The sequence below is a fragment of the Elephas maximus genome, chromosome 2 (assembly GCF_024166365.1).
Source record: "Elephas maximus indicus isolate mEleMax1 chromosome 2, mEleMax1 primary haplotype, whole genome shotgun sequence".
Classification (NCBI taxonomy): Eukaryota; Metazoa; Chordata; class Mammalia; order Proboscidea; family Elephantidae; genus Elephas; species Elephas maximus.
The window spans coordinates 211891117-211903553 of NC_064820.1; the positions used below are offsets into that span (position 1 = coordinate 211891117).

General features: G+C 39.3%; 1 protein-coding gene across 1 annotated transcript; it reads right to left on the reverse strand.

Moving 5' to 3' along the window:
• Window positions 1-9154: 9154 nt before the first annotated feature.
• On the reverse strand, window positions 9155-10114 carry LOC126068281 (olfactory receptor 2T3-like). The gene has a single exon (XM_049870739.1). It carries the CDS (start codon window positions 10112-10114, stop codon window positions 9155-9157), a length of 960 nt encoding a protein of 319 aa, XP_049726696.1.
• Between the last annotated feature and the right edge of the window lie 2323 nt (window positions 10115-12437).

The following is a 12437-nucleotide window of genomic DNA, read 5'->3' on the forward strand; positions in this document are numbered from 1 at the left end:
CCAAGCATAATGGAAAAATGAGAAATTGCTTATCTTTCCTCACTGATGGTGGGGTTAAATTGGTTTAGATTTTATATCATGCAAGTTAGTACTTTGCATCAAACTTTTTAAAATGATGATCATTTTAACCAATAACCAGCTTCTTAGAATCTGTCCTACAAAAATAGTTATGCATATAAAGAAAGATATATACAAGACACTCTTTTTTGAATAATGATTTTCAAGATTCAGCAATAGCCCCATATGGCCATTAATAGACTCTTTTAAAATTGATGATATATCCACCCTGTGAAGTATATGCTATTTCCCATGTAGTGAACTAGAAAGACACTCGATATAGGTAACTAAGTTAAAAAAAAAAAAAGGCATCTTGTTGGACAATACTTTATTTTCTGATTAAAAAGAATTTTGAATTGTACAAATCTGTTTTTCCTACCAATAACGTTAGAACTTTATATATTACAAAATAATAATCAAACAAAACTGTATTAAATGTGAATTTCAATACATCTAATTTTGTTTAAGTCTTATTTACTGATCGATCCCTAGGAAAAAAATGGTCTTGTTCATTCTGTCTCTCCAAACTGTATCCTTTAAACACACTTAAGAAAGCAGAACTGATAGCTCAACATTAGAAAATCAATCAATGTAATCCACCACATAAATAGAAGAAAAGAATTACATGATCCTCTCAATCCTAGTAGAAAAGGCATTTGATAAAGTCCAACAGCCATTCCTAACAAAAGCCATCAGTAAAATAGGAATAGAAGGGAAATTTCTCAACATAGTAAAGGGCATCTATAAAAAACCAACAGCCAACATCATTCTTAACTGAGAGATGTTGAAAGCATTCCCCCGAGAATGAGAACAAGGATGCCCTTTATCACCACTCCTATTTAACATTGTACTGCAAGTCCCAGCTAGAGCAATAAGACGAGAAAAAGAAAAAAGGGCATCCAACTTGAAAAAGAAGAAGTAAAACTATCCCTACTCACAGATGATATGATCCTATACAGAAAGAACCCCGAAGAAAACTACTGGAATTAATAGAGAGACACAGTAGAGCAGCAGGACACAAATTCAACATACAAAAATCAGTTCCATTACTATACACCAACAAAGAGAACTTCAAAAAGGAAAACAATAATACTTATAATAACCCTAAAAAGATAAAACACTTAGGAATAAATCTAATAGGAACATAAAAGACCTATACAAAGAAAACTACAAAACACTACTGTAAGAAACCAAAAAAGATCTACATAAATGGAAAAACATACTGTGCTCATGGATAGGAAGACTCAACATTGTGAAAATGTCAGTCCTAGCTGAAGTGATCTATGGATGTAACACAATCCTAATCCAAATACCAACAGCATTCTTTAATGAGATGGAAAAACTAATCACCAACTTTATATGGAAAGGAAAGAGGCTGTGGATAAGTAAAGCATTACTGAAGGAAAAGGACAAAGTAGGAGGCCTCGCACTACCTAATCTGAAAACCTACCATACAGCCATGGTAGTCAAAACAGTCTGGTACTGTTGCCAGGGTCTCTATGCCTTTAATTAAATAAGGTTCTTGCCTCTCACTGGTCAAGAATGAACAGGTAAGGCACAGGGAGTTTTCCACTCAAGCAAAGCTTTATTAAAAAAGGCTTGCAAATGGAGACAAGGGGGGTCTAGGCAATGCTTACCCCCATCTTGCAGAACAAAGCACTTGCATTGGTTTTTAAAAAATTCTTGAGCGGGGGCAGGGGGAAGATTCATGTTTATTCAGAGGCCTAGGTGGGGTTTTCCAGCAAGTGGTCTGTTTTGGGTGGGGATAGGTTAACTAAGGTGTGCACACAGCAGTTTTTTAAGAGGCTTCTGGGATCTATAGCAGGACTTATTATGGGGTGTCACAGCTGCACAGTCACCTGTTCCCTGAGTTTGATTCCCCAGCTGCTGCTGCAGCCCCTCACTGCCCCTGGTGGAATGTCACACAGTGGTCACAGGTAGATGTTCTGCGCATGTCCCTGGGGCTGGTTTCATCCAGCTACTCCTGAAAGACAACTTCAAGGAAGTTTCCGGGTCTTTTTCTGATACCCTGCATCATTGTTCTGGGGAATGGCTTTGTTTCTGTGCCCTGACCCATTTCCTGTTACTTTGTTAGCTTAATTTGTTTCTGTGAATTGCAGATTTGAGGGGCCTCTCTGTTCCCTGTCTTAATACTGCTACAACAACAGCCACACAGACCAATGGAACAGAATTGAGAACCCAAAGGTAAATCCATCCCCCTAAGGCCAGCTGATCTATTGGTCCCATCACGTTCAGAGCAAAGGAGAATGAAAAAAAACAAAGTCACAAGGAAAATATCAGTACAAAGAACTAATGGGCCAATGAAATAGCCTCCACCAGCCTGAGCCCACAAGAACTAGATGGTGCTTGAGTACCACCACTGACCACTCTGACAGAGATTACAGTAGAGGGTTCCAGGCAGAACCTGAGAAAAATGTAGAACAAAATTCAAATTCACACAAAAAGAAGACCAGACTTTGTGGCCCAACAGAGACTGGAGGAACCCTGAGATTATGGCCCCAGACACCCTGCTAACTCAGAACTGAAACCACTCCCATAGTCCACCTTTCAGCCGAAGATTAGACAGGCCTATAAAACCAACAATAACACAGGTGAGGAATATGCTCCTTAGTTCATTCAAGTATATGGGACTTAGTGGGCAACACCTACCCAAAAGCAAAGAAGAGAAGGCAGGAAGGGACATGAAACCTGGACTAATAAGCAGGGGGAACCCGGCTGTAAAGGCAAAGAGGGAGAGTGCAGGCACATTGTGGGGATTGAAACCAATGTCACAAAACAAGTTGTGTATAAATTTTGGGATGAGAAACTGATCTGTGTTGTAAACGTTCACCTAAAACACAATTAAAGAAGAGGAAAAAATAATAAAGAGCATATTCAGATGAACCAAAATTCAGAGAATTTGATACTAGAGCCCCTCAGATGGAAGGTGTAAGAAGTAAGAAGGAATAGAAAACAAAGGAAGTGATAAATACGTGGTAAAAAGTAAAACAATACTTATAAAAGCAGTAATACATCTATTAAGGGTTTATTTTAAAAGGAGAGGTATAAAAACAGCTAACAGCATATAAATTGGGGGAGGGGATTGGAGTTTAAGTATTTTCAGGTTGTAACATTATCCTGGAGTAGGAGCCCATTGTTGCATCCGTTGCTGCAGCCACTGTGTCAATCCATCTCATTGAAGGTCTTCCTCTTTTTCACTGACCTTCTACTTTACAAAGCATGATGTCCTTCTCCAGGGACTGGTCCCTCCTGACAACATGGCCAAGGTATGTGAGATGTAGTCTTGAAATCCCTGCTTCTAAGGCACATTCTGGTTGTACTTCTTCCAAAACAGATTTGTTCACTCTTTTGGCAGTCCATGGTGTATTCAATATTCTTCGCCAGCACCACAACTCAAAGGTGTCAATTCTTCTTAGCTCTTCCTTATTCATTGTTCAGCATTCACATGCATATGAGGCAATTGAAAACAGTGTGGCTTGGGTCAGGTGCACCTTAGTCTTCAAGGTTGATATCTTTGCTTTTTAACACTTTAAAGAGGACTTTTGCAGCAAATTTGCCCAATGCAATGCGTCATTTGATTTCTAGACTGCTGCTTCCACGGCGGTTGATTGTGGATCCAAGTAAAATAAAATCCTTGACAACTTCAATCTTTTCTCCGTTTATCATGATGTTGCTAATTGGCCCAGTTGTGAAGATTTTTGTTTTCTTTATGCTGAGGTATAATCTATACTGAAGGCTGTGGTCTTTGATTTTCATCAGTAAGTGCTTCAAGTCTTCTTCACTTTCAGCAAGCAAGGTTGTGTCATCTGCAAAATCTAACATTGCAGACTGAAAAATATATATATATATACATATATATATATTTATATATATATATACACGTGTGTGTGTGTGTGTTATTTCCAGCAGAAGGCTAGAGGAAGTTTGAATTTAAAAAAAAAAAAAAACTGGAGAAAATATATTCCATACAAAGCCTAACCAAAAACAAATTGGTTCATTAGACGAATCAGACAGATCAGGCTTCCTTTCAGCCCCCTCAGGACAGTCCTCAGATCAGGCTTCCTCTCAGCCCTGCAGAACTCTTCTTGGCCTTGCATGCTACCTCTTGGCCATGCAGACCTCTCTGCCTTTGGCCTCCCCACCACCTGCCTCTTCCCTGCTAACTGGCACAGCTCATAACCAGTACAGAACATTGCTCAACTCTCTTAGCTGTGTTCCCAGTAGCAGCTTTCTGCCATCACCACCAGCTCTGCCAAAGGATCCCTTCTGGGTTTGTTGCCACTGGTTGTGTCATAGGCCTCATCTCAGGCCTCTTACTCTCTTCAGTGTTACAAGCCCTTGACTGGTATTACAGCTCTCTTAGAAGATTTCTAGTCTCCGCTCTCTCTGCTTCTGCTCTCTTCTTGTCTCTAAAAACTTCTCTGTGGGTGGCTGCTTATATAAGCAAACTCCTTGTCAGTTTCAAGACAAGTCCTTCCCAACAGCATCATAGATGATCAATCCCTTCGGTGGACTGCAAATCACCAAATCTGCAGAGTAAACTGACTGAGGTTCATACAATAGACAAATTAACAAGGCAGACCGCAGCCCAAGGCTAGACAGAAAGCATCAAACCATCAACTTGTTTAGAGCTTACTCAGAAAATGTCAATAAACCTGGACAAAAGTAACAAACCCTCTGGGGTCAAAAACAACCTTGGAGCTCCCCCTCCCACCCCGCCACACAAATTGCATCTTCAAAGAACTGGGGCAAACGTTAACTCTTCAGGGTTTAGGGGAAAAATTCTCCCAACCTGTTTTTCCAAAAAACCAAGGCAAAAAGCCAAATAAAGGAACACATTTCACCACAAAACCATAGTGGAGATTATTTCACAATCCCCTCTATACAATTGAAGAACAAGTAGATAAAAATTAATAAGATTTGAACAGCACAATACTAAAAAACCCTAATGGACATATAAAAAACACTACACCCAACAATGGTGGAACATGTAGGACATTTACAAAAATTGATCATGCAAGGGGGTATAAAACACATTTTAAAGGATTGTAATCTCTGCCCACAATGTTTGAATCTAGAGCTCAATTAAAAGGGTAAATAAAAATGTCTCGTTTGTAGATTAAGAATTATCATCCTAAATAACACATGGGTCAAAATAAAAATTCCACATATCAAAACCTAAAGGGTACTGCTTAAACAACACTTAAAGGAAAATTTAGAGGCCTAAATGTATATATTAAATTTTTTTTATTTTACAATCAATAACTTAAACATCCTTTTTCAAAAATATAACAACAGACGAAAACCAAAGAAAGTAGAAGAAACAAAATATACAACAGGAGGATCAACAGAGCCAGACAATAGTTCTGTGAAAAGATGAATAATATTGATACACCTCTGCTGAGAATGACCAGGAAATAAGAGAGAAGACACAAATAAGAATTACTAGCAATGAAAAAAGGGACATTACTAGAGCTGCTGGAGAATTAAACAGATAATAACAGGATACAAAATGAACCTGGGATATGTTTATTGATTCTGGAATACATAGAAGTTTATACCACCAGGAAACATGTACAAAAATATGCACAGTATTATTATTTACAATTGGTAAAAATTTATTCATCACTAATGACTGCATAAATAGATACTTTTTTTTTAATTGCCTTAGAGTCAATTCTGACTCATAGCGACCCTATAGGACAGAGTAGACTTGTCCCATAGGGTTTCCAAGGAGCACCTGGTGGATTCAAACTGCCAGCCTTTTGGTTAGCAGCCATAGCTCTTAGCCACTATGCCGCCAGGGTTTCCAGTAAACATATAGTCAGGTAATTAAATTGTATAAAGCAAAGAAAGTGAATACACTCATGAGGCTTGCAACAAGGTGAGCAAATTTTGTAAATGGAATAATGAGCATTAATAGAAGCGACTCACAAAATAATATGCAGAATATTATCTATTCATGTAAAACCAAAATCAATTGGTATTTTTAGGTATGCAGTAAATCTATAACGAATTAAGAAGAAAATCATTTCTATAAAATTCAGGAAACTGCTGGACCTCTCTTTAAAATGCTCTTTTATCTCTTTTCATGGCAAATTATTTTTTCTGAGATCATTTCTGACAGATGAGTTTCCCTCCTAGAAGCTTCATGGCTTCTTGATGCTCTTATGAACTGGGATCTCATGTCTATAGAGCTCTCTCCACCACTAGCAAATAGATACCTTGAGGTGCTTTGTTCACTACTTTACCCCTCATGAACCAAAGATATTCAAAAGGGGTTGGATAAACAATAGAATGATTCAAGAGTCTAGAATTATTTGCATTTTCAAAACACTTTGATCAGATGAGTAATATTTAGATAAATCAAAATATACTTGAGTAAACAATCTGTGAGAAAAGGACAACATAAGTTTTGTTGAAGATGGTTTTGCAGTTCAATGCAATATTTAGGGTAGAGCTGTCTAAACAGAAGACTGAACAAGTCCACAAATACTGCTCAATCTTTCAACAGGTCCCTGATGAGCTCCTACTGTGTCAGGTTCCACATTGCTTTCTCAGTGCACCATGATAAAACAATGTACATACTATGGACAGAGTCATGAGCAAGACCACCAAACATCCAGTCATACCTCAGAGGAAGGTGGGAGGGATTAACAGTTATCTAGACCCTTCAAGGGGCTAGGCCTTGGGTTGGGTATCTCCTATGTATTAAACTCAATATTCAAAGCCTCTCAGTGACATTTATACTATTTATGTAAATGTTGTTGTTGTTGTGTGCTGTGGAGTCGATTCTGGTGAATAGCAATTCTGTATGACAGAGTAGATTTGCCCTGTAGGGTTTTCTAGGCTGCAGTCTTTACAGAAGCAGATTACCAGGCCTTTTCTTCCGCGAGGCCACTGGTGGGTTTGAACCTCTGATTTTTTGGTTAGCAGCCCAGTGCTTTACCATTGTGCCACCAAGGATTCTTCTATATGTATACAGTACTAATTTAATGATACAGTAACCAAGACAGGGGTGAGATAAAATAATCTGATTATGCGAATTGCTTTGTAATAGATTTAGGACTTAGCCTCAGGCGTCTCTGACTCTGCAATCACACAGTACTTCATGACCTGATGGCATACAAGTTGGGAAGAGACTCTAGGAGTGTAGAATGGTCCAAAGGAGCAAAGGGAAGTAACACATCTGAGCAGGGAGTATGAGCCGTCTATGCATATTACCCCGCTTCATTAGGAAGTTTTGCTTTCTTGTTCTTAGAATGATATAAAGGGAACCCTGTGTGCTTATGGAAACTCACAAATGTTTCCCGACCTTTAGATTTTAAGTGGAAAGCACAGGTCTAGAACCCAAGACTGACTGGTTTTAAATTCAATCCCCTTTTACTTATTCCATCAATTGCAAAGTCACCCAGCCTAGTGGTAACTTCAAACTCAAGATTTTAGTTTTGCTTAGAAACACACATTTCTGAAATAATATGATAATATATGACTTATTAATAATATCAATAATGTAATAATAAGGATAACTAACATGGTTAGGAACCCTGGTTGCACAGTGGTTAAAGCACTCAGTTGCTAAGCAAAGGGTCAGCAGTTCAAACCCACCAGCCCTCAGCCTGAGAAGATGTGGCCATCTGCTTCTGTAAAGATTTACCCAAACAAAGATTTACAGCCTTGGAAATCCTACGGCGTCATTAGGAATTGGAATTGACTCAACGGCAATGGGTTTGGCTTTTTGTCTTAACATGGTTTAATTAGTTTTTCATCTATAGTGTACCTTTGGGCAGCTTTACTCCTTCTAGTCCTTTAATCTAACTGATCTCTAAAATTAAGTTTTACCTGTCTGTAGACAAAATTGTGTTACTTTTCTGGAGTTATTATTTTAGTCTGACTTGGTGGGATTATTTCCAAATTCAGACACATTCCTTTCACACACTGCAGAAAGAATCATCAGTTGAAGAAGCAGAAGTATTTAGCTCAGGTTTAATGAAAGGCAAGTGCCTACCAGCTGATTGAAAATGGAGTAAATATGGAAACTCCAGAGTTCCACTTCTCGATAGTAAATAAGGCAAGGTCAGGGTTCTGTGCCAAGTATACTAACTTAATAGGTTTGGAACCCAAAACACCTTGCCGCGCATTAATGTGAAAAAAAATATTTCTTTTCCAATTTCTAGCAACCCAGAAACAACAGACGCAAATTATTTTGTTTATGAATATAATAATGATTTGATGCTACTGGTAGATTTGCAGCAGTAAATCTGGATATGTGCATGAGGTTTGTGAGAGGAGGCGACGGATCTAAAACCATTGCGTTATTTGTTCCAGTTTCAGGATGAAAAGGCTTCAATTAAGATTTCCTAAATCTCCACCCTTTCCAAGACTTTTATATTTTAGTTAAAGCCTAAAGAGTCTAAATATGCAACTACATTTATTTATAGCTTTATGACTTGTGAAATCAGATCAACCTATTAACACTCTTGAAATTTAATGTGGATTGATATTTGATCTGGATAGTTTTAATGGCCAAATATATTGAAAACATTGGTGTGCACTTTATGAATCTCATTTACAACACTTGAACTAAAAACAAACAAACAAAATGTGTTCAGATGCACTTACTGAAGTTACAACTGCAGACACAAGAATGCAGTGCCTGGCACAAGTGACCTGTGATTCGAAAACTACTGTAAAGTGAGGGAACATCCAATTCCCCTCCAGGTTTATGCTAAGATATGAAATCTTCACAGTGATCTACTTTCAGGGTTAAAAGCTTTGACTCCCCAAATCTCAAACTAAAATGGTCAATGAAGTTGGGATGGAAGATAAGATACAGGGTACTCTCTACGATCTGTCTTATGTTAACGATTGCATTAGAGACAGTGGGACTCTGAGAAACTTAAATATAAGAGATAATTCAGGATAAGTAAGCAGCGTGGAGGAGAAATACCACATGCATGACAGGAAGGGAAGATCTGGGACAACTTAGTGTTGGGGCCCAGGAACCAGGGAATAGAATGAGATGAGAGATAGGGAATGGAGGAAAGAAGGAAGGAGAACAGGGAGATGGTCATTCTTAGGTTTTCACATTTCCAACTTCTCTCACACTCATCCCTAATGGCATCATGCTTCTCAGAGCCTCCGTGACATCTTTGTTCCGGAGGCTGTAAATGAGGGGGTTCACCACAGGGGTGATGATGGTGTGAAAAGCAGACACGATCATGTCCTGCTCAGCTGTGTGATAGGATCTGGGGAGCATGTAGGTGTAAAATGAGGCACCAAAAAAGAGCAGCACTACCACCATGTGAGAGGAGCAGGTGGTGAGGGCCTTCCTGCGGCCCTCAACTGAATTCATCCTGTGGATGAGGTGCAGGATGAACCCATATGAGGCAGAGATGATAGAGACAGGGATGAGGAGCATAAGGACACAGCACAAATACATGAGTGTCTTGTATAGGAAAATACTACAGCAGGAGAGCTTCAGCAGGGCTGGAGCTTCACAGAAGAAGTTCATAATTTTTCTAGAGTGACAAAAGGGGAAACTCATGGTAATAGGGGTAAGCAACAAACCATCAACTATTCCCAGGAACCAGCAGCCAGTCACAAGGATCCAGCAGACTCTCTGGTTCATCAGCAGCGGGTAATGGAGAGGTCTGCAAATGGCAGCATATCGGTCATAGGCCATGGCAGCCAGGAGGAAAACCTCAGCTCCAGCGAGGGTCAGATAGAAGAACATCTGGACCCCACAACCTAAGGGGGAAATTGTATTATCTCCCATAACCTGGTCCATGAGCATCTTGGGGATGGTCACACATATGTACATGAGGTCCATGTGAGAGAGTTGGCTAATGAAGAAATACATGGGGGTGTGAAGGCAGGACTCCCTGTGGATTAGGAGGATGAGAAGGGCATTTCCAGTTAGGGCCATCAAGAACAAGATGAAGGACAGACTGTAGAGGAGGACTGCATGTTTTGTTGAAACAAAGAGCCCCACCAGGATGAAATCAGTGCTTGAAGTTTGATTTACTGAGCGCATGGTCCAGCTTCCAGTTTTCACCTGGGGAAGAAAATAAGGGTCATTGTTTTTAAATGTTCCCTGGATATGTCACTGTCCTAACCTTTGTCCAGTAGGGCATGTGCTTTTAGCTATTTTTACAAAGTGAGATTGAACCAATATAGAATGATGACATCAAACGCCAGTGAAGCCACACCAAGAAGTGATGAGAAGCAGGGTCAGGAATCAAGTACACCTGGGAGGGTGGACCCCTTGTGAGCTGTATAAAGACAAGGCATTTAAACTCTTTAAGTCTTATTTACTTCACCTAAAATTGAGAATTTTATAGGACTTACTTCATGGGAAGTTATAAAGATTAAACGAAACAATGCACATTAAGTCTTTAACACAATGTGTGTTAAACAATTCACTAAAGCTCCCACTCCACTTTTAGATACAGTGGCACTCAGTAATAGTAGTAGTACAATAGTAGTAGTAGCTGATGCTAATCTCTTATTAATATCATTAATAGTACTAACATTATCATTGAAATTTTCTGAAAAGTTGGAGGTCCTTTGAAATCTCCTCAAATACCATCTAGCCATCAAATCTCTCTATTAACACCCTCACCCTCACTAATACATTTCAATTGTATTCAACTCTTGCTCACATGATTGAGCTCAGTAAACAGCAGCACTCTGCATCAGGAGCAGAGGGGGAGCCCAGGTGCTGGGGAAGAGCAGCTCAGGGCTGCTGGGGGCAGGCCAGGAGAGCAACAGTGTGCTGGCTGGCCCTTTCATAATGGAAGTGGGGATTAATTCGGCAAATGAAAATATAATCCTCTTTCTCAATGTCACAGAACAGAAACTGTAAATGCTGTAAATAATAAGTAGTTAGTTGGAAATGAATTAAGTTGTTATTTGTTTTCCCTTTGCAGATACTATTTATCCCCCAAAACAGCTCTTAATATGTTAGACATTTTGTACACACGGGTAGAATGAAGTTCAAGGGGCTGGATGGAGCAGTTGAGTCATAAAACACACGAAGCTGCAGCCCTACACCCCAGCCTAGGGGTCCCTCCAGGTCTCCATCTCTATTTGTTTAGAAAACTGGCAAAATTCCCCACTCCATAAATTTGAAGCTTAGCTCAGCAACTGCCTTGCCTGAATATTTCAATTTTAGTTTTCCAGTTGCAATGCTTGAGTCACACCTCTCTCTTTAGCAGAGAGAATTAAGTTCTCAGCTATGGAAAAGTCAGGAGCACAATGACCAGACCCAGCCTACCTCAGTGGTCTTATATCCTCTATTAATGCTCAGAGTTGCTCTACTCTCAATAATGTGCAGAGGAAAATACATGTAAAACTTAGACAGAGAAAGATGAATAAAATGTATTACACCCAACTAAAAAAAAAAAGGCTGGGACTCCAGGAAATCTGCAGTCAGAGTAACGTAAGAAATCAAACAACAATCAGATTATCAGCTCCTTATTTTGAATGTTTGTAAAGGCCTGAAGAGACACAATAAAAAGCCACATTCCAGGCAGAGAGAGGAATACAAGGCACGGAGAGCTCATACCTTTTTTGCGTTAATGGACGGTAAATATGAACCAAACCGGCCAAGTGAAGTGATCAGCTGCTGTCTCCCAATCAAGGAAAGGCTGCCCTGGTTTGAATTCAGAGAACAACATACAGAAGTTATATCATCAGTATAATCACATTAGGGAATTAGGATAAGCTATTGCCCTTAAGTCCTTTGGCACTGTTGAACAAGTGTAAAAGTAACAACACTAAAGAAGTCAGGAGGGATTTTCAATTTTCTTTATTATTCATATTCCCCACACAATGTATTGACTCTTCCTTGGAGTTTCTATTTTCTTTAAAATCCTCTCAGAATTCATCATTTTCCAAAGAAATCTGGATCTGAAATGGTATCCACAAGTCTTAGCTTTCCGACTCTGTTCACTTTCCTATTTTCATTGGAATCCTCAGGCTAATGTGGTTGGGATTGGATGGAGGAGGCCTGGAGTCACGAAATAGAATATCATAATAGAAGAAACATTTGACTTAAAGTTCCAAAAACTTGGATTCAAATATTACCTTTGCTTCGAATTCAATGTGTAATCTTAGTCAAGCCACTAAAATCTCTCCATGTCAGCTTCTCAAATTTAAACAAAAGAAACTGTATTATGTACTTCTACACTTTTTTGGCTCTCAAGACAAGGAGGGGGTATCCTCCATCCTAGGCCCTTAACCTAAACTACTCAGAAAATTGCCTTGAAGATTACTCACATCAAACACCAAGTAATGCTTCTATCACTTTGTACAAGTGGATCCTGAAACCAGGAATCAGAACCAGCACCTTCCCT

Bases quoted from the DNA above. Each gene is read 5' to 3' on its own strand.
- LOC126068281 (XM_049870739.1), bottom strand. From the start codon at position 10,114: ATGCGCTCAGTAAATCAAACTTCAAGCACTGATTTCATCCTGGTGGGG.